The 23,319-nt window shown below is 45.7% G+C and overlaps 1 protein-coding gene across 1 annotated transcript in view; it reads left to right on the plus strand.

Moving 5' to 3' along the window:
- Window positions 1-23,319, plus strand: part of VPS53 (VPS53 subunit of GARP complex) — a 120,084-nt gene that overhangs the window by 8,599 nt on the left and 88,166 nt on the right. Inside the window, exons 2-4 of the mRNA XM_038759042.1 lie at window positions 2,136-2,216; window positions 4,339-4,388; window positions 9,299-9,365. Of these exons, the coding sequence (XP_038614970.1) occupies window positions 2,136-2,216; window positions 4,339-4,388; window positions 9,299-9,365 (198 nt within the window). The remainder of the gene's footprint in view (window positions 1-2,135; window positions 2,217-4,338; window positions 4,389-9,298; window positions 9,366-23,319) is intronic.

Raw genomic sequence — 23,319 nt, forward strand, 5'->3', positions numbered from 1 at the left:
CGATTGAATGAATGAATGAATGGTCCTGAAGGTATAGGATTGGAGGCAGAATCTGAAGGATGAGGGAGAGGGGGTGGAAAAGGGCTGGGCTTTATTAGAAAGCATTGGAAGGTTGTTCCAACTCTTTTAACTTGGTCTGGAAGAAAATACGGAGGCAGGATTGAGAGAGGGAAACAGAGCTTGACAGTTGTCTGTTAAAAAGCAATGTAAATTATAGGGATTCCAGAGAAGTGTCTTTTCATTATCAATCAATGATATTTAATGAGCACTTACTATGCGTAGAGCACTGACCTAACCGCTTAGGAGAGTACAACAGAGTTGGTAGGTACATTCCCTGCCCACAACAGTCCAGAGAAGAAATGCATCTTATGAGGAAAGGCCCAGAAGCAGTATCAGAACATCTTGGGTCCCAAGTGACATCCTACCATTTTCTTTTGGCCAGGGCAGCTGACTGTAAATGGACCTGCAATAACCTGCTCTGTATTTGTAGGTGGCAATACACAAAGCTGGGGTGAGCAAATGGAGAGCAGCGATGTGTGCGGAGAAAGTGGGGAGATCCAAGGGAGAGAAGTTCTTGGTAGCTCTGCAAGGCTAGAACATCACCACCTAGAAAGAAAGCAAGCCAACCGTCAAAGCCAGAATGCTACAAAGCCCTGAAAACTTCCCCCAGTTGCTTTTGGATCCTTTTCAGTCCTCTGTAGAGAGATTAGTTGCTTTGGCCCTGAAATTGCTCTAGAAGGCTCCTCTGGGGAAGCTATTTCTCTTTTCAGACTGTTGACTTTCTTGATTCCAAGTCGGAGTGGTGAGACACAGTCCTCCTGGGAATCACTTGACTATTTTCATAATCCATCACGCTCTGGGTTAAGACTTCTTGAAAGGAAGTAGTTGTGTTTCTCACCAGGGAGCCTGGTTTACTTCTGACCAAAGGACTGTCTCAGTTTAGGGGCTGTCTAAATTTGAGCTTTCTGAAAACTACCTTCAGTGCAAGGTTCATTCTGCTGCTAAGGGAACTCCTGGACATGGTGAATTACTCTTTAGCTCAGTTTAATACCCATCCATTTCTCCTGTAGTGCAGAGGCTGCATTCTTACAGAACCCTGCATGGAGGAAAACCTCCTGTCCAATGCCACGTGCCTCGCCATTTCTTCCAAAAATGTCCACTTTCAACACGGACACTCCCACCAGGCCATGAGAAGCTGGGGGGTCTACTGGAAAGAGCACATATCCGGGAGTCAGAGGACCTGGTTCTAATCCCAGCTCTTCCAGTTGCTTGCTGTGTGACCTTGAGCGAGTCACTTCTGTGCCTCAGTTTCCTCATCGCTAAAGTGGGGATTCGGTACCTGTTCTCCCTCCTATTTAGACCGTGAGCCCGATGAGGAACAAAGTCTGTGTCCAACCTGATTAAATTGCATCCATCCCAGTGCTTAGAATAGTGCTTAACACATAAGAAGCCCTGCTGAGAGCTCACCTCCTCCAGGAGGCCTTCCCAGACTGAGCCCCTTCCTTTCTCTCCCCCTCGTCCCCCTCTCCTTCCCCCCCATCTTACCTCCTTCCCTTCCCCACAGCACCTGTATATATGTTTGTACATATTTTTTACTCTATTTATTTTATTTGTACATATCTATTCTATTTATTTTATTTTGTTAGTATGTTTGGTTTGTTCTCTGTCTCCCCCTTTTAGACTGTGAGCCCACTGTTGGGTAGGGACTGTCTCTATATGTTGCCAATTTGTACTTCCCAAGCGCTTAGTACAGTGCTCTGCACATAGTAAGCGCTCAATAAATATGATTGATGATGATGATGATAAGAAGCATTTAACAAATACCATAATAATAATGGGATACTATCCAGACAGCTGCACTCCCTGGGAAGAGCATTCCCTAACTCTACCACCATGATCTATCCTAATGAAACTACGTTCTATGTAGTCAGCTTGACTTGGTCTAATAAACCTCTTTTCACACTGGGTACTGATTTATTTTTTATTTCTTTTTTCTTTGCCTTAACCATAGCAGTATCAGTCCTTGTAGCATCTCATTGTGGATCATCATTTCCAGTGTGAGCTGTGGTTATTTCAACCGTATATGCTGGTTAGAGTAAGGAATGACTGTTCTCTATTTTCTCCACCTCCCTTAGGTGTTTCCTAGCCAATGTCCTCTGGACAGAGCGGATTTTAATGCCGTGGACTACATCAATAGCCTCTTCCCAACAGAACAAGTAAGTCTCAGTTGCATAATTGTCCGTGTAACATCTTGAAATTCAGTCATTCCAAGTAATAAAATTATTGATCCTACCTCGTAGTGTTCTCAGAAGCCCCTGTGAATCCATTTTAGCAGTGTGAGCCCCATGTGGGACAGGGACTGTGTCCAACCTGATTAACTTGTAACTACCCCAATGCTTAGAACAGTGCTTGGTAATAATAATAATAATAATATATAGTACATAGGTACATAGTAAGCCCTTAACAAGTACCATAATAATAATAGTAATATGTACATAGGTACATAGTAAGCCCTTAACAAGTACCATAATAATAATAATTATTATTATTATTATTATTGAGCATTTACTGTGGGCAAAGCACTGTACTAAACACTTGGAAGAGTTCAGTGTAAGAGTTGGTAGACACGTTCCCTGCCCACAGCGAGCATACAGTCTAGGTGGAGAAGCAAACAATATAAATTATGGATATTTGCGTAAGTGCTGTGGGGGCTGAAGAAGGAGTGAATAAAGGGTGCAGATCCAGGTGCGAAGATGATGCTGAAGGGAGTGGGAGATAATAATAATAATGACAGTATTTGTTAAGCACTTACTATGTGCCAAGCACTGTTCTAAGTGCTGGGGTAGATACAAGGTAATCAGGTTGTCCCACATAGGGCTCACAGTCTTAATCCCCATTTTACAGATGAAGTAACTGAGGCACAGAGAAGTGAAGTGACTCCCCCAGAGTCACCCAGCTGATAAGTGGTGGAGCGGGGATTAGAACCCACAACCTCTAACTCCTAACCCCTTGCTCTTTCCACTAAGCCACGCTGCTTGTGCTGCCCGGTGATAATCATCAGTTTTAGAAGTGATCCTTTTTTAGGATTAGAGGGACTCGGGCATTGATGCCTGCCTCTACCACCACCACCTCCTTCTTTTCCCTGTCCCCAAAGTGAACCCTGGGTCGTGCTGGTAAAAAAAAACCCCAAAAAACGAGAGACTGGGTAGGGACAGACATCAACCAAGTCTCTATTTTCTGCCGACCCTGTTCTAACTCGGCAAAACCTCTTATGGGGCTGAAGACCTGAGAGCGCACACGTTTCTGGCCATAGGTCCAAGTTCACTCCCAAGTTCGAATTCTCCTGAATACCTAAGAAAAAGGAAAGGGTTTATTAAATTTCTTTTAGCCCCAATTTCTGACTTGTTTCAAACGCTGGACATACAGACACGTACCTACTCTCCTGATCAATCAATCATATTTATTGAGCGCTTACTGTGTGCAGAGCACTGTACTAAGCGCTTGGGAAGTCCAAGCTGGCAACATACAGAGACAGTCCCTACCCAACAGTGGGCTCACAGTCTAGAAGGAGGTGACAGAGAAGAAAACCAAACATACTAACAAAATAAAATCATCATCATCAATCGTATTTATGGAGCGCTTACTATGTGCAGAGCACTGTACTAAGCGCTTGGGAAGTACAAATCGGCAACATATGGAGACAGTCCCTACCCAACATTGGGCTCGCAGTCTAAAATAAAACAAATTAGAGTTTGAAAACAAGCACCTCTGAGCGCACGATGGTGAATTGTGATGAGTTAGACTGGAAGAGAGAAGACTTGCTATGCATTGATTATTTCTATTGGCTGATAGTCTACGTGGTTGAAATGGAGATGGTGAATTCCTTGAGGGCAGAAGGTTACCTCATCTGTAAAATGGGGATTAAGATTGTGAGCCCCACGTGGGACAACCCCGACAACCTTGTATCTACCCCAGCGCTTAGAACAGTGATTGGCACAGAGTAAGCACTTAACAAATACCATTATTATTATTATTATTATTGTTATTATTATTATTATTATTGTTATTATTATTATTATTGTTATAAATGCTGGTTCTGAACCACCACACTGTGCGGTCGTGCCACTTCTGTGCTCTTCCCACCAGAGAGCAGCATGTCATAGCGTGTTTGAATTCCGTGAGCCGTGTGCGTTTACAAAGGGGTTAAAAGCAAGAATGTTAACTTCCACTGCGCTTCAGGGTTTTCAGAGGATTGGTTTAGAACCATCCTTCCCTATTGTTTCCTAGGGAAGGACCACTCTGGTAAATGAAATAACAGCCCTTCCTTTTCTTTTGTAGTCCCTGGCCAACATCGATGAAGTCGTGAACAAAATCCGGCTGGAGATAAGGTGAGGGTTGCGGTGTATTTATGCCACAGGATTTCTGGATTGCTACTGGATCGAAGCCCGTATTAATAATAATAATAATAATAATAATGGCATTTATTAAGCGCTTACTATGTGCTGTTCTAAGCGCTGGGGAGGTTATAAGGTGATCAGGTTGCCCCATGGTGGGGCTCACAGTCTTAATCCCCATTTTACAGATGAGGTAACTGATGCCCAGAGAAGTTAAATGACTTGCCCAAAGTCACACAGCTGACAATTGGCAGAGCCGGGATTTGAACCCGTGACCTCTGACTCCAAAGCCCCTGCTCTTTCCACTGAGCCACACTGTTCAGATGCTATCGCCTAAATACGCTATCACCTAACTACCGTTTCAGCTCTAAGAACATTTAAACAGGAAGTTCATCCTGACAGTCTCCTTTCAAGAAGACTTCTCTCCCATCCAGTTTTCCATGGGATGCTTGGGCCAAAGTGATCTATTCTTTCCTTCGTGGCTTGGTTGTTTTGGGTTGGAGCCATCTCAGTGCTGCGAGGTTAGGCAGATTTTTACTTCAAGGCGATGGTTCTTTTCTCAGTGAGTCTCAGATCAAGCCTCTGGCCAGGAGGTCTTTTAGAAAAAGGGATTTCTGAGGTCTGTTTTGAGTTTTAACCTCTGAGCTTCCATCCGTAAATGCAGCTCCCTCCCCCCAACCCAGATAGTAAATTGCCAGAGCCTGTTACGCTCAGTTAGCTGTGAAAATGGAGGAATGGGAAACAGAAATTGAGATTTCAAAATTTCATTTCTAACAGTAATTGCCAATCTCCTTTCACCCCGAACTAACAATTTCAAGGATTGTTTTGAAGAAGAAGAATTGTTTGATCTGAGTTTAGACTTTTCCCTGCCAGTCTCACTTAAAGTTAAGAAGTAGGAAATATAAAATGACCTACCTTTTAGCAAAAAGGAGGAAAAAGAGGCCTCTAGAGCCAGCACTAATATTTGGAAGTTGACTGCATTTTCCTTTGCTGAGAACACTTATGCGTGTAACCTTATACTGTGCCCCTGCCGTGGGTTCAAATCCCGGCTCCGCCACTTGTCAGCTGTGTGACTTTGGGCAAGCCACTTCACTTCTCTGTACCTCAGTTACCTCATCTGTAAAATGGGGATTAAGACTGTGAGCCCCACGTGGGACAACCTGATCACCTTGTATCCTCCTCAGTGCTTAGAACAGTGCTTTGCACTTAGTAAGCGCTTAACAAATGCCATCATCATCATCATCATTACTATTATTATTATTATTATTATTATTATGATTATTATTATTATATGTAACTTATTTTCATGTCTGTCTTCCCCTCTAAGACTGTTAGCTCCTTGAGGGCAGGGATCAGGTCTACCAACTCTATTGTACAGTCCCTCTTTTTCCCCCTACCTTGTTGGCCTGACCACAACCCTACAGAAAAGGGCTTTGTGCCATATTGTCTTTATCCTCTACTAATGGAGCATGCCTTTAGCTGATCTGGGTTTGTCTTCCCCTTTCCAGTGTAAATTGGTGAAAGGTCAGGTCACTGTCTCATTCTTAACTTCTCAGTACAGTCTCCTGTCCCAAACAGACACTCAGTAAGCAGTTGATGAATTCTGGCACAAAATGCTTACCACTTCTGCAGCTCCTTTCAGCTAGAAGGGGCCCGGCTAGGGCAGATGATCCCTTCCCTGGTTTGTGTGGGCACCTTCTGCTTTCCTTGGGCTAAAATCAAACGTCTTCTTAAAAGTTAGCTATGAAAGGAGGAAAAGAGGTCAGCTGCCTAAGCAGCTGTTGTGGAGAGGAAGCCTGTCGAGTATGGAGTGGATGGAAACTGGGCTTGTGACTGAATTGCAGGATTACGAAATTCAAGCCGAGGGTCAAACTCTGCTGTGCTCCTGCTCTCCACGTTACAGGCATTCACCAGGTCACAACCCCACACAATACACTCCTTCAGAGGATATAGCCATTATTGTGTGGTGCCTTACGCCAGGTTATAGCCACTCCAGGATACATCGTTTTTATCTCCCTGCCCCCCTTGGGGGGTACAACCACTGTTCCTTGATGCCTTACCCCAGGTTATACGTGTCCAAGGGTTACAATCTCTATAGTCTGTTGCCTTACTAGACGCATATGACCAACCGATCTTGAGGTTCTGATCAAAGGCTACAGGTAAGTAAATTCCTTCCTTTCTGGCCCCTCCTCACCTGGGTTGAGATCTAACAATCAGCAATCAATGGTTTTTCGAGGGAGCTCTGCCTACACTACTCGTCAGAATTTTCAAGCATCCAAAAGGCCCCAAGTAGCGATAACCAGGGTTGGGGAGGTGGCTTTAATTTAGAAATAGATGGTGCAGCAGTCGATGAGTTAATTACCTCTCATTGAGTGCTCTTTACCCATTGTGGACCAGTCAATCAATCAGTCGTATTTATTGAGTGCTTACTCTGTGCAGAGCATTGTACTAAGAACTTGGGAGAGTACAGTATAACAGCACTAGCAGACATGTTCCTTGCCCGTAGCGAGCTTATGTCATCAAACTTTGACAATCCAGTGGATTGCTGCAGCTGAAGATGTTGCGGTGTATTCACCACCACTTAAAATTGTAGGGTTTATATGGTTAACATCAATTTTCAAGAAAATGGAGGAACTTCTGAATGGGATCGAAGAAGAAAACCCTAATGGAGAGAGAATTTCCCAGGTGTTCAAAAGGTGTTTGTGTGCTTTAGGATTATATCTGTAGCGCAGTAGTAAACCAGTATAGAAAAATCAGTGGTGAGGAATTGGTCCATAGCTCTCAGTAGATGCTTTCTACTCAGTGACAAAGGCAGAAGCATTCCAGATTCTGAATGTTTCCTCCAAGGGAAATTCAGTCCCCATCTGACATTTAGCAATTTAAAATCTGAGTGTTTGAATTTAGGCTGACTTATTCTTTTGTTTTGCGGTAATTTCTCCAGGCAAATGTCATGCTAAATTCCAGGTGAGGATTGCACTCTTCACGCAGGATGAATGGTTTTGGTGCTCTAGGCCCCAAATCCCACGTCCCAGCCGATCCCAGGCCCTCATTAGTAGCATGTTCTCCTTATTCCAGGCTCTTCCATCCCCTTTGTCCTTTTCCCCCTTCCTGTCGCATCTGTCCCTGGGAGACCATCAAAGCAGTGCCCAGAATCCAGACGGACCGTTGGCAAGGCAAGGGGAATCACAGAACTTCCAGGCCCTATGCCCCCAGGCCATAGCTATCAATTAAACAGATTCCTGTGCCAATCAGGAGGAAGCCATGAAATTACGGTCTCATAAAAATGTACCTTGTCTGCACCTGCTCAGGCTAACACTCTAATTTGTGTGCTGAATTGTGTTCCGTTGCACCCAGTTTCAATTCCTCTCAAAGGTTAGCAGGCCTCATGTTAAGCATCATTAGCTGTTAAGAAGCTGGTGGGTTCTTTGCCCATAGTAAGCGCTTAACAAATGCCATTGAAGCAGCGTGGCTCAGTGGAAAGAGCCCGGGCTTTGGAGTCAGAGGTCATGGGTTCAAATCCCAGCTCCACCAATCGTCAGCTGTGTGACTTTGGGCAAGTCACTTCATTTCTCTGGGCCTCTGTTCCCTCATCTGTAAAATGGGGATGAAGACTGTGAGCCCCCCCATGGGGCAACCTGATCACCTTGTAACCTCCCCAATGCTTAGAACAGTGCTTTGCACATAGTAAGCGCTTATTATTATTATAAGTGCCATTGTTATTACTATTATTATTGTTATTATTATTATTATTGTTCTGTGCCTTTTTTTCAACCTGCTTGATTCGGTTTGCTCAAAGCTGGCACAGCCGCCGGCTAAAATTAACTTCCAAAAGGTAAATTCTGGGAAATCCGTCAGTGGTTGCCCAAACAGAACTCCTCACCGTCAGCCGTGAGGCATTCCATCACCTCTCCTCCTCCTGCCTTACCTCACCGATCTCCTACTACAACCCAACCTACTCACTTTTCTCCTCTAGCACAAGCCTCTCACCGTCCCCTGATCTCGTTTGCTGCCGACCCCTTGCCCACATCCTCCCTCTGGGTTGGAACTTCCTTCCCCTCCATAGCCAACAGACTACCTCTCGCCTCACCTTCAGAATCCTACTAAAAAATCACAGCTTCTCCAAAAGGCTGTCTCTGACTAAGCTCTCTCCTTACCTATTCACCTATGCACATTGTTCTTTACCCTATAAACTCTTGATAGTCACCCCAGCCCCGTAGCACTTTTATAGATAGCCATTTCCCCAAATTCATTTGAATGATGTCAGTCTCCTTTTCTAAATTGTAAGCTCCTTGTGGGTGGGGATCATGTCCATCAACTCTATTGTATTGTACTCTCCCAAATGCCAAGTATAGTATAATATATTCATTACTCTATTTATTTATTTATTTTATTTGTACATATCTATTCTATTTATTTTATTTTGTTAGTATGTTTGGTTTTGTTCTCTGTCTCCCCCTTTTAGACTGTGAGCCCACTGTTGGGTAGGGACTGTCTCTATATGTTGCCAATTTGTACTTCCCAAGCGCTTAGTACAGTGCTCTGCACATAGTAAGCGCTCAATAAATACGATTGATGATGATGATGATAGTGCTCAACACACAATAGGCGCTCAGTAAATGTCATATCACTGGGATTTATTAAGCACCTACTGTGTGCTGAGCACTGTGCGTGGCCTTCATGTTAAGGAACCTGAAAAGTTTCCAGAAAGCAGCAGTAAAGACTATTCTCCTAGTTTATTTTGCTCTCTTGGGAGCTGAGGGGATTGAATTGGTCTAGTGTTTGGTAATCTGCAAGATTGGCATGGAACCGACAGAATTGAAGGATGAGTTATTGAATCCTTTTCTTGAAGCATTCCCTCAAGATGGATGGTTTTGATGAAAGACCTCACTTTATTTCCCTGCCAGGAAACTGGATGACAACATTCGCACAGTAGTGAGGGCTCAGACCAACGTGGGGCAGGACGGAAGGCAAGTAAGTAACTCTTTCCTCGCCTCCCCCTCGTCTGCCCCGCAGTGCACGTGACGGGGACTCCGTGCCGGGTCCACGGTCAGCAGAGGTGCACTGCCGCGGCCTGAGTGGATTTTGCCGGTGACGATTCGTGGGAGTGAGGCACGGGGTCACTTAACAGCTGGGTGGGAACCTGACCAGGAGAGGCCGCATTGGCAGAGTGTCCCTGGAGAAACTGGCGTGGCCATTCCCTGTTCTATGGTCTGCGAGTCTTAGATTGAAAGCTGTCAGGTAAGTGCTGGTCGATGCCGAAAAGGAAGCAGCATGGTCCAGTGGATAGAGCACGAGCCTTTGAGTCAGAAGGGTCTGGGTTGTAATTCCGCATCTGCCACTTGTCTGCTGTGTGACCATGGCAGGTCACTTCACCTCTCTGTGCCTCAGTTACTTCATCTGTAAAATGGCGGTTAGGGCTGTGAGCCCCATGTGGGACATGGACTTTGTCCAATTTGATGACCTTGTGTCTACCCCACAAGACAGTACAATACAATAGAGTACAGTACAATACAGTACAGTGCCTGACTTATAGTAAGTGCCTAACAAGTACTGTATAAAAAGAGGAGATCTGATGATGTGAAGCAAATGTCATGATCCCTTTCCTGTCCAGAGTATCCATCTCCAAAGAGCTCAGGGCTTCCCAGACATCACCTAATTGCTTATTCTTTCCCTGGTGGTGTTTTCCCCAGTTAGAAATAGGGAGCCTGAGGCCCAATAAGTCAGTGGCCCTCTAATGATAATAATAATAATAATAATGTTGGTATTTGTTAAGTGCTTACTATGTGCCAAGCACTGTTCTAAGCGCTGGGGTAGATACAAGATAATCAGGTTGTCCCACATGGGGCTCACAGTCTTCATCCCCATTTTCCAGATGAGGGAACTGAGGCCCAGAGAAGTTAAGTGACTTGCCCAAGGTCACACAGGTGACAAGTGGTGGAGCTGGGATTTGAACCCACTACCTCTGACTCCAAAGCCCGGGCTCTTTCCACTGAGCCACACTGCTTCATGCTTCGCTGCTCTAGACTGTAAGCTTGTTATGGGCAGGGAATGGATCTGTTTATTATTATATTGTACTCTCTCAAGTGCTTAGTACAGTGTTCTGTACACAATAAGCATTAGAAGCAGTGGCAAGAGCAGCACGGGCTTGGGAGTCAGAGGACCTGGGTTCCAATTCCGACTAAGCCACTTGTCTGCTGTGTGACCTTGGGCAAGCCGCTTAACTTCTCTGTGCCTCAAGTTCCTCATCTGGAAAATGGGGATTAAGAGTGTGAGCCCCACGTGGGACAACCTGATTATTTTGTATCTCTCCCAGCACTTAGAACAGTGCTTGGCACATAGTAAGCGCTTAACAAATACCATTACTATTATTATTATTCTTCTTAATAGTAAGCGCTCAATAAATACAGCTGAATGAAAACCAGTGCCAGTACTTGGGCCTTTCAAGTGCTGATTCCTGCTCTGCCCTCTAGGTCAGGGTGGCCAAACTTACCAGCTTGCCCCATCAGTTCTCCTTTCCAACAATTTAGCTCGTTTTCAGGCATTCAAGATCAGCAGGCATACGACCACCATCTTAAGATGGCAAATTCACCTTTTTGTTTGTTATTTCTTCCCCTTACACATTCCTGTGGCCCCGTGTTTCCTCTCTTTCGCTTTCTTTTTCTCTTTCATGGTCAGACACACGCCTTTAGCCATGCACCCTGGCACACATTTGCCTCTCACAGAATATGACTTCACACACACAGTTTCACATACCTATCATTCTCATACTTGCCACACATGCATCGATGCCCCAACCTCCGCCCCTTGCCATGCCCCGACCCCCTGCCGGCTCGGTCCGATGGTGGCCGTGGTCACTGCTGGAGACGCTCCTAGGGTAGCTCAGGGCTGTCCTGGGGCTGGCTATTGGATTAGTTCCTGCAAGCCATTTCCCTAGCGTAGGCTGCTCCAGCGGGTCAGGCTGGCCCTTTCATTTTAAGATGCAACGGGTCAGCTTCCCGGCTGCTTCCACGGAAAGCTGTCTAGCCTCGGACTGAAAGTGGAAGCAGCCCCAACCCCTGCCGGAGAAGGGGAGCACTCCGGACACCCCGTATCAATAGTATTTAATACGTGCTTACTATGTGCGGAACACTGCTAAACACTTGGAAAGAATACACAGATGGGAATTAAACACGGTCCCTGTCCCTCGAGCCTCCAGAGCTCTGAATGTCTCCTGGGCTGCCGTCTGATTCTCCTTTTCTGTTCTCCTCTGAAGTAGCCGATGGGCTTCTCTGCCCTCCATCACTGATCTTCTCTAGGGTTTTCTCTATTTGGGTGTATGAAGCATCTATGTTGCCAATTTGTACTTCCCAAGCGCTTAGTACAGTGCTCTGCACATAGTAAGCGCTCAATAAATACGATTGATGATGATGATGATGATCTTGGCCTAGGCTTTGGATTGTCTGCATTTGCCCCAGAGGCTTATTCTCAAGCAGGTTCCAAGTTAGGCTTGGTACTATTGTCCCTAAGTTTGCGCTTTCTTCGCTGTTCTGACTCTACACTCCTGGTTTAGTCAATCGTATTTACTGAGCACTTACTGTGTGCAGTGTACCATACTGAACACTGAGGAGAGTATAATATAACAGAGTTGGTAGACACGTTCCTTTCCCTCAAGGAGCTTACAGTCTAGAGGGTTCTGAGGGTTTAGTGGCCTGAGACCACCTAGTCAGATGGCAGTGTTTGTTGAGTTCTCAATGGGTGTCTGGCCGCATCCTACGCACCGTGGGGGGATTTCAGCGGACCAACACAATTCCACAAACATTAACAGAAACATAAAACTCCAGTGACAGAAGCATATAAACCTCGAAAGCTCCACAAGAAAATAAACAGCGGAAACACAAGCATATGTATAACAGATGCTAAGAGGTTATTGCAGTTGTTGAAGGGTCTGGAGTCAGCTGTCCGGAAGGAAACAAGGAACGGGGAGGGAAGAGCAGTGGGGGCCACAGTTTGGGGAAAGCTGCTGGAGGATATACTGCCTCTCGGATAGGAGTGTGGGGAGAGAACCTTCTCGTCGCCAGACTGAAAGAAGTCCCTCTGCGATGGTTTTTCTTCCAGCTCCTGTCTAGTATAATTGACTCCGTCTCTTTCCATCCTGGGGTAACTCCCCTCCGACAGTATGAAATCAGAAGCCTTTTCTTCAAGAAGAGATATGACAGGCATCCGGTTCTGTAAACATTGCACGTCAAGGGAAGAGTTGCTAACAAAAAGCTGGAGTCCAGGCCCTGAGTGATTGAGAGAGAACTTACTCTGGGCAGCAGCCTGTTTGAAGATAAAGAGCTCCCTTAAATCACGCTGGTTACTCAGTGCCTCCAACCACCCGTGCATTCCCGGGGCTTTTTCTCCGACTCGCCTCTCAGCTGCCCCTTTTCGTTATCCCCGGCAAATGGCGAAACTGGACGTGAACCGGTAGACCTGGTCTCCAGAGCCTCCTTGGTGAGAGAGAGGGAACGGAAGACTAACTGGCATAGGATTCCATCAGTGGCTGGGAGTTTCTGCTCCCCTCCCTCCTGCAGGGTGTGAGGGAATGCCCTTCTGCCTGAATCTAGTCCTTTGCTACAGATGGGGAACTCCACCCTCCACATCCTGGGGAGACTGGGGCAGGAATGCCAGATTTCCAGAATCCTCTGGGGCTCGGGGACTGTGGGACTAATCGGAGCCGGAGGATTTAGGTTCCCCCTCTTGGCTGCATGCTGATTCATTAGGGATGCAACAAAATCACTGAGTCCCCTTGCCACCTGGAGTCATGGACAAGTTAGGTAACTTGCCCATGATCCCAGCTCCGGGCCTGGCGGGGCTGAATGAATTACGCCCCATGTCTTAACTCCTGGGCCAGAATTTTGTCACACTAATGCAGACAGCCATGGCCTTTGAACTTATCCCAACCATTTTACAGTGAATCAGTTCCATTTTGTTGCTCAGCAAGTCACTATGCAACTTCGTTTCAACCACCGGTTAACTCAGTTCCATAAAGGAAAACTTCTTTCCCCCACATAATGAACACCATTCATTGTGTCATGTGAAAAAGTGACGGTGATGCATACAAACCATTGCTCCCCTTGCTGTACCCTGGAGAGTCTGGAGGGAACCTGCAGTGAGCCCAACAGTGAAGGCATCTCATTAGAATAAGATCCCTTTACAATAAAAACACAGAACATCGATTCATGGGGGGAAAGAGCTATTTTGAAATGGCTTAATGCTGGATCTGGGCATGAATGCCCCCAATTTAATCATTTTACTACTGTTTGGAAAGATAACACCATTATTCACTGTGATTCAATCAACATTCGGGACGGCAGGCCGGGAGCCTGCTGGAAACCTAAAAATACTTTCAAGACTCTCAGGTGTCTAAATTCCAAGTAGGTAGGAAAGCAAGTGAGTGATTCATTTGTATTTTTGCCCTGCTCCTGCTGGGTAGATCTGGATCTCACGTTTATGTATTTTTACGGGGAAGAAACTGGCTGTGTTTGGAATCGTGTGCAAGAATGCTGGCAAACCCCCTCTTCAGATATTAGTAGGTCACAGGGTACTGCAGCAGGAGTGGGTCCTATTTCAGAGCACAAGACCACATTTTCAAGAATGTTTAAATAGCATTTCAGTCTGTGTGGAATTGTGCATTCGTCTCCTTAGAATCCAGACAGAGAGGAAGCCCAGGAGAAATAATTGCTTTTCCTGTCATCTCCTCCATCCATCTTTTCCAGCAGCTTGTGATGCAGACCGGAGTGGAAACCTGTTTTAAGGGAGCCACTCCTATGGGGTCCTTGGTAATCCTGGTTCGTGGGGGTGAAAGCCTCAATCTTCCGACCCCGTCCGTCTGTTGGTTTGCTGAAGGGAGGCTTTGTTTGACTAGCGCGTACTTGGTGGAATTATGGATGCCTAAAAATGTTCGGTTTTACAGGGTGAGGACCCACAGTTCCCTCTCTCCTTGAAGAGAGGAAAGTTCACTTTCTGAATTCCTGGAAGATTGATTTGTTTCATAAAGTGCTTAAGCTTGTAGGAGGGCTGTTAACAGGGATAAAGGCAAATTTTTCTTTTGTGAAGGTAATCTGGAAAAAGAGCTTTGCTCTGTCTTAAACCAGCTTTTTAATATAGATAAACTGAGAAAACATGTTCACTGGAAAGACTTTTCGATGGCAGTCCCCTGGGATAGCCGTTTTGTGAAATGCTGAGTTTCCCTGACCTCCGTCTGCAGAACTCCTGGCGGAGGAACCAAGCATAAGGGAGGCTTGTGCCTTTCTTATTAATCATTATTCATTGACTCTGTTGCCACTGTGACTAAGCCTTGTCTTTCCTTGTCATTGGCAACTTCCTACCCCCTGTCTTGGCCTCTTCTAAGCGAGCCAGTGACATTCAGATCAAGTTCCTCCACTATCGTTTTTGTGGCTTCTAATAGTTGAAGATATCATTACTGAAAGCCTTTTGTCCTGGCTAGAGATTGCAGTTGCCTGCTCCATGGTGGTAGTGACCCCCAAAGCTGTGCTTTGGACTCCCAGACCTGCTCACCCCAGCTCTCTGACGAGACACGAGTTTCCCATCAGGTCTGAAGGGACCCAAGGTGGTGGCTTTCTGACGTAGCAGCGCTTTGAAGCGTGCCCCGTCTCAGTCTTCATCTGCCCTAAAATCCCTCCCCCGCATTTTTGCCCCCACATACTTGCAGGGTCCCCGACCTCAGTCCCCCTCAACAAGGTCGTGGGCTGGGTCGGTTAAGTAGCTTTATTTATTTTTATTTTTTTCGGAGTGCAGGAAAGGTGTGGATGTGTGGTCTGCACAAAGCTCTGGTAAGCACATTAGCTCCCCTAACCTATCCCTTAGGATGAAGGAAGGCCAAAGTGGCAGCGCTGACAAGGACAAATCCACACAGACACTTTGGCACTGGCACAAATGTGAAGCATATGAAGTATTTCTAGTATGTGCCCGAGTAGCCCAACCGACTTCTCTGTAGCGGAAATGTTCATTAAGACTGATTGCGGTCGGAGGAAAGGACTTATCTTTTCATTTCCAGTTGTCACATTTGAGTGTCTGATGACAGCTGCTTTTGAGCTTCCTTTGGGCTCTTCGGTCTTGGGAGTGTTTGAAACAGTATAATGTCATTGAAAAGAAAATGGCTTAGGGCACAATGTGCCACTGTCCAACTAAAGAACGACCTTTCAAGCTCAGTTGAGGGATGAAAGAGATTATTGGCTTTGTGGCTGCCACACCAGAAGCAATAAAGGAATTGTCTGCACAGTCAGTTTGCGGGAGGCTAGGGAAAACTCACTTGCAGTTTCAGTGTAAAAGGTTTGAAAAAGTCACAGGCATATTCAATCAATCAATCAATCGTATTTATTGAGCGCTTACTATGTGCAGAGCACTGTACTAAGCGCTTGGGAAGTACAAATTGGCAACACATATTCAAGGACGTAGCCTGGCTCTGACCATGTCGGTTCTGATCATCCTGTCCCTATCTACCCCAGCATTTAGGCCAGTGCTTGGGCCCTTGGTGTATGCTTAATAAATACCGTAATTTCAGGCAGACAGACTGAAAGGATACACGTGCCCCCGTAGCCCCCAGCCCGGTTGCCTGGCCCTGGCCCCTCGATCTCCCAGAAGCAGAACCAGACCAGACTCGGGCCTCCAGTCGGGATTGGTTTAAATTGCTCAAGACATCGCTGACCTAGCTGGGATAACGAGCTGAGGGATGCGGCTCTGCGGTTAGCTCATTAACTGTCACTTAATGCCCCCGGTCAGGACCTCGCCGGGACCGCTTTAAATCGAAGCAACCTGATTGTGTTTCCTTGGGGACGTGCGTTTTTCAGAAAGGGAGCACGGGCCTCAGGTGTGCAAGTATTTGTGTTCAATTGAAGAAATCCTCCGATGGGGCAGAGAAGCATTTTCACTCTCAAAACTGGCCCTTTTCCAGGGTCCCTTCATGCCCAGCATTCGGTTCAAAGCCTGTGCCGTTTTGCAGGTTTGCTTTAGAATTTCTTCCAGGCACAAAGGCCCAAAATAGATTGGATACGCTGTCCCCCCTCTCCTGGAGTAATATTTTTATACCATCCATAGGCAAGGCCGTAGACTCAAGAAATGATCTTGCAAACAACCCCCTTTTGAGGCAGGCACAACCGGGTCGGGTGGAACATTCCACCTCTGGGTGGAACCGAGGTTTCCCGAGGAGCCCCAGACATGGGTTATTTCTGATGCCTGGGAGAGGCTGGGAATGCAGAGCCTACACTGTGGTTCAGTTGTGCAGATATTAAGCCGCTCAGCCCTTTTGTAGGGAGCCAGCACTATATTACAGTATTTTTTTTTCTCTCCTAGGGATTTCTTCCATTTGGCAGAGAAACAGGCTCGCCTGCTTGTCCTAACCAGGCGGAGTCCAAGCAAATTCTCCGTTTTAGCCCTCTTGGCTTCAGCCGAGGCCGGACCTGTAAAACTTCCATTAATTGTTTGATATGGTAGTGATGGTTTTCTTTTACCCCAGCGTCTCATCCTGTTCAGTCCCCGGGTCTTGACGATGCTGTCTGGCATTTTTGGCCCAGAGGCACGGCTCTGCAGAGCTTTGCCACCTCTCCAGCCGGAAGCTTCTCCTCATTAGACAGTCCCTGAGGGAAAAACAAATCCCAATTCCTCTCTTCCCTCGGCACCGACAGAGCGGGCTCGAAGAGGTTTTAGAGCTGGTAGTTGGACCTTGTTAGTGGTCCTTAGTGGTTAGTGGTGCTTACCGTGTTTTACGTCAATTGTGCGTTTCCCTGAGTGTCAAATGGAAGTCGAAACTCAGCAGGGAAAGCTCAGTCCCAGAAATAAAACGGGCAGTGGGTGGGACTGGCGGATGATAGGGCTTGTTAGCGGGAAGTTTCAGCTGGTTAGTGGGAAGTAGCCGGGATTCATGGCCTGCAAGGATGAGCACAGCGGGTCTACCCCAGCGCTTAGAACAGTACCTGACACATAGTAAGCACTTAACAAATGCCATTTATTATTATTATCATTGTTATTATTATTCTAGGAGATAACCCAAATGGGAAATTATTTGGACTGGAGGGCTGCTTAACAAATTTTAGTAAGCTGTAAAATATTAGTGTTCACAATATCTGTGACATTTATCATATAAAGAGCCCTTATTTGAGGGACGGATAGAATTAACTCGTGGGCCGAAGGAAGCTTCCGGGTCTCATTTTGTCCCGTGAAAGTTTAACTTGGGGTCAGTGTGGATGCTGGGAACAGTGGAAGAGGTGGAGAACGGTACTGGTGGCATTAATATGAACCCTGGGAGGTGGCACCCGGCCCTCTGTTTACCAGGGGGCATGAAGAACTTGACTTGAGAATGGGTAAAGACCCCCGATCAGCTCTCCAGCCCTGAATTCTGGGACCCTTGGCATTGGCATTGCCCTCCCAACCTAACTGCAATTTCCCATTTGCTATTCATTCAGTCTTCCTGGACCAGCCCCCTCACTGATCCCATGGAATCCTTTAGACTGTAAACTCCATGTGAGCAGGGATCGCGCCTGTCAACTCTTTTGTGGTGTCCTTTCCCTAGCGCTTAATACAGTGCTCTGTGCACAGTAAGTGCTCTGTAAATGCCATGATTGAATGTAATAATAGTGACAAATTTTACTGGATTTTCCTAGGGATAATTCACAGTTATTAAAGGCACTGAAAATTCAAAATGCTGTCGGAAAGATACTAAATGATTTAACGAATCAGATTTTAATAATGTTGAATAGAATTACAGTGTGATTGGTCTTTGTCTTATGTGAAAAGTGTAAGACTGGGAGTCAAGAAGACTTGGGTTCCAATCCTACTTCTGCCACTGGGCTTGCTGAGTGGGAAATGACTTAACTTCTCAGAGCCCGTTTCCTGTCTTTTAAATCGTGAGCCCTGTGTTGGACAGGGACGATGTCTTAGCTAATGATCCCACGTCTACCCTACTGCTTAGCAAAGTACTTGGCATTTAGTAAATGTTTAATCAGTTCCATAATTGTAAAATTATATGTGTCGTATGTGCATAAAATTGTTGTATTTTGACCATTTGTAGCTCCCTGTCTTCCCAACTTAAAAAATCCGTAGTATGATCATGTGGTATTGTATAGTACAATTGTTCTTTATTCATTCATTCAATCGTATTTAGGAAGTGACACATTTTAAAGAGGTTTTTTTTTTCTCTTTAATCCATCAAAGCTCCCTTAAGACTCCAAGTCACATGGCTTTAAGCTTTTGTATAATCTGATTAATAAGAATGAGTGAAACTGCCCTTTTTCCTCACCTCCCCGCCCCGCATTGGAAATTTCTAGCTTGCTCACTAATAAGCTCTGCAGTTAAGCCTCTTCTCTCTCAGAAACACAGTAAATCCCAATAGTCTAAAACATGATCACTAAAAATGATTGCAGACAAATGACAGACATTGGCACTGCTCACTAGCCAAGAAGGTCAAGCATAGCTTTCTGCCATCTGCTAGCTTCCAAGTCCAAGGCAGACACAAGTCTGAACCCGACTGTCTACATTGAAGGAGGAAAACGCAGTTCATCACCATCGTAACTGCTCTGGCCACCGCCCAGGTCACTCACTTTTGGCTGCAAGGATTTTGAGCTTCTGAAAGGAAAATTCCATCCCCCGATCCTTCGAGGCCGGGTCGGGTACGTCGTGGAGTGGAATGCACTGCTGATGGGGTAGAACCATTTGGGCTTCAGGCCTACAGTGCGGGAAGTCTGACCCTGCCCTGCCCTGGCCACAGACATGCTTTTGAAGGAGTTTTTCGTTCATCTGGATTTTCTTCCCCTCCTCCTTCCCCACCCACCCAGTGGCCATCGAGCCGCTGCTCCTGGCTGTATTTGGTTTACGTTTCCAATTGTGAATCTTCTGTCAATCAGTCAGTGGTATTTATTGAGCACTTACTATGCGGAGCACCATACTAGGTGCTTGGGAAAGTGTAATACACCAGAGTTGGTAGAGCTGATAGTCTACAGGGGGAGGTCTACAGTCAAATGAATGACAAAAGTGTGTAATGTGGCCATCAAGTGCTTCCTCCTGTAGCATGGCTCAGGTGGTCTCTTCCAGGAAGTGGATTGACTTGTCAGAATTGGAGAAAATGTCAGCGCAGCCTGCTTTTGTGCTCTGAGGAGACCGATGACAGGAGCTGGAAAGAAAGGGCCCGGAGAAATAAGGAAGAGGCCTCTGAAGAAAGGCAAAGAAAAAGATCCCTACAAACAGCTGAAGCTTTTATCAGCTCCAAAAAGGTTGTCTGGGGACCAGGATTTATGACTTGAAATTGAGCCAACCTTGGACCTGGGTTCTAATCCCAACTCTATCACTTAATAATTGTGGTACTTGTTGAGCGCTTACTAGGTGCCAAGGACTCTTCCAAATGCTGGGGTAGATACAAGTTAGGTTGGACACAGTCCCTGCCTCACAGAGGGCTCCCACAATTAATCCCCATTTTACAGACGAGGTAACTGAGGCCCAGACAAGTGAAGTGACTTGCCCAAAGTCACACAGCAGACGTGTGGCAGAGCTGGGATTAGAACCCATGACCTGATTCCCAGGCCTATGTTCTGTCCACTAAGCCACTCTGCTGCTTGTCCACTATGTGACCATGGGCAAGTCACTTAGATTTTCTGTTCCTCAGGTTCTTCATTTGTAAAATGGGGATTAAATCCTACTTATACTGCGAGTCCCATGTGAACGGGGACTGTGTCAGACCTGATCATATTTTATCTATGTCAGTGATTAGTACAGGGCTTGGCCCATAGTAAATGCTTAACAAGTACCATAAAAAAATAATCTTAATGTGATTTGGATTGGCTTGCTTTGTAAAACAGCTTTCCTCAGTCCAGCCTCTTTGGGCTGGAATGGGGCTTCCATGTGTTAAAGGTGTTAGGGGGAACCTTGTTTTAGAAATCGTCCATTCTCTTTGGACAGCTGAATCTTATAAAAATTCCTCTTTTTGACCCTGGGAGCTTTGTCCCACTGTAGAAAGAATGCTTCATATTTAATGTATGAAATGGTTTTTGTTTTTCCAAGCCAGTTAAATAATGTTACTGGGTTCCCTAGCATTTTTTCCTCTCCTACCATAATGACCTTTCCTGCCAAGCAGCATTAAACTTTCTCTGCTGGAGGGAAGGCCCAAATGCCTTTCCTTGTAGCAGTGCCTTAAAGACCTGTTGCCTGAAAGAGTCATTATGTGCTGATGCCCCAAGTCATGGATCTGAACTGTTTGTCACCAGTGATGGCATCAAACTCCTGTTCATTAGAACCGTGCCATCTTTTCTTAGTGGCAACCCTACCCAGCCACATCCTGTTTCCAGTAACGGAAAAATCCCATCTCTAGATGCAATGCAAATGGGTTATGATTTCAAGAGCTGAGTGCTGTTATTTCAGGAAAGGAGAGCTTCTAAAACTCGCTAGTCCTTTGGGATTTTGAAAGCGGTGAAAGATAGAGAAATGGTGAAAAATAGGCAGCACCGGAGGGGATCGGGAGAGAAGACAGGAGGGGGTGGAGTTCGGTAGACGGGAGGAGAGACGTGGGGGGGGGCTGGAGAGGAAAGACATGGTGGAGTGATTTTTGGAGGGGAAAGGAGATGAGACGAGACAAGGAGGGAGGAAGAGTTACAAAATTCCATGAATTTTTCCAGCATCTCAGTTACTGGCAAATAATTAATCAGTTGAAAAGGTCTGAGTTCTTTAAATGGAATTTAAAATGTATTGGTTCACTAGGTGCAGCCTGTCCAGTAGTATTAACTTATACTTTAGGGGGTTGGTTTTCTTCCCCCCATTTGTGTAAGTTATATCCTTTTCTAAGAATTGCAGGCTTCAAAGTTAAGTGAAAAACCAGCAACAGTTCCTGCCTTTGGACTCCATTCGACGGGCAGCATTGTGTTCGGGCCACCGTGACGTAAAGGGATTAGGTCCCGGGACACACAGCTCCCACCTTCTCTGGCAAGGGACACCAGCTCTAGAACGGGTAGCGGTTTCGCCTGCCAGGGGTGACTGCATGTCCAAGGACAGGGCCTCATCTTTTGTCATTTTCAGTAGCCTTTTTGTTCACTTTGAAGTTTGGCATTCGCTTCTGTTTCCAGCCCCCAGATTGCCAAACAAGGGGAGAAATAAACCCATTTCAATCAACAGATCTTCTGTGTTCACATGCTTCTTGACTGGATTGTTTATAATGAGCAGTTGATGGATCAGGGGGATGTTTCTGAATTTGTAAAAAGAGGAATGAAATGTTTTTGAGCAACTATGGACTGAACTTGGAGCAAAGTCGCATGCATGACTTAATTTCTGAAAACTGATTTACTGTTCATTCAGTGGCATTGGTTTAGTGCCTACTATGTGCAGAGTACTGTATGAAGCAGCTAGTATCCTTGCTGTGGATAACTCCCTCTGCTTGCCCATCTCAAATGCCCTCTGTCGCGCTATCCCTGTGTCGCTCTCTCCTGTTGCACATTTTATCTAAAAAAAGTACAAGGCTTTCATTGTAGTTGGAAGCTTGTCAGGTGGGTTGCTGAGCAAGTGTAAATCCAACAGTCAAAATGAAAATCTGACCACAAGGCTGTCCTACAGGGAGTGAGAAGCTGGTCATGCTGGTGGATTTTTTTAGATGCAGAAAAAGTAAAGTAACTCTTTCTTTGCCACTCTACAATAGTAGGAGTGAGCCTTGTGTTTTTTATTTCATGCACATAGTAAGATGTGGAAGGGATGTGAGAGATCAAGGTCGAAAAAAATCGAAGAGCATGTCCCTTGCAAAGAAGTAGCCAGAGCCATAGAAAGGGAAGAGATCACCGAAAGAACAGGCCTAGTTCATGACTGAGAATTAGAATTGAACAGTAGCTCATGAACTGAGCAATGGAGATAATAACAGTAATAAGGATAATTGTGATACTGCGAAGTAATATGTGCCAAGCACTGGCCTAAGAGCTGGGGTAGATACAAGATAACCAGGTTGGGCACGGTCCCTGTCGCACATGGGGCTCACAGTCTAAGGAGGCAGAGTAGGTACTGAATTCCCAATTTCCAGATGAGGAGACTGAAGCACAGGGAAGTTAAGTGATTTGCCCAAGGTCACACAGCAGACAAGTGGCAGAGCTGAGATGCAGGGAGTAGTGAGTGCTTTCCTGATGTCACGGTGGTCATGGAAAGGGACAGATTGCAAATAGCTCTCCAGCATGGATCCTGGCTCCTAAAATGTAGGCAATTCTGCAGCTATTTTTCAAAGATGAAGCCTAGGCTTTAAGGTGAGGTGTTTTTCCCGCTTGTCAGCCCTCTGAATATGCTGCTTAAAATAAAAACTCCTCAAGGGTTACTTTCTAAGACTGGAGTTTTGTCCTTGAGTATTCTCCTCTCCCAGCTGTTTCACAGTTAACATATTAAGATGTTTGTGATAACAGCCATAGCCATAGGCAGGGCTTTAAAATGTAAATGTTTAGTCTCGCTGGGCACAGCTGAACCCGAGTCCCAGCCTTGTCTTGTGATTTTAACTTTTGCTCTGTCTTATAAAAGTAATAAAAGTTAGGTCTGGGGTTTACAGTTTGGATAGATGTGGTTGGGAGAAGTTGCAAATAGAACTAACTTATGTGAAATGGAGTGTTTCAAAAAGTCAGTCAAAGTCTAAACTGTAAGCTCGCTGTCGGCAGGGAATGTGTCTGTTATATTGTATCGTACTCTCCCAAGTGCTTGGTACAGTGCTCTGCACACAGTAAGCACTCAAATGTGACTGACAAGGAAGGATACTTTAACCTTACATTCTGTTAGTGCAAACGCTATAGCAGAAAGGATCATACTGTAAACAGGAAAGAAAGTTGTGTTCTACATAAAATTCTGCTACTCAAGGTCTCTGAGCCAGGGTCTGCACATGCAAGTAACTTGGTTCATTAGAACTAACTTGGCTTGATGGGGACCTTGAATTTCTTCTGCCCTAGGC

This window comes from Tachyglossus aculeatus, chromosome 17, assembly GCF_015852505.1.
Source record: "Tachyglossus aculeatus isolate mTacAcu1 chromosome 17, mTacAcu1.pri, whole genome shotgun sequence".
Classification (NCBI taxonomy): domain Eukaryota; kingdom Metazoa; phylum Chordata; class Mammalia; order Monotremata; family Tachyglossidae; genus Tachyglossus; species Tachyglossus aculeatus.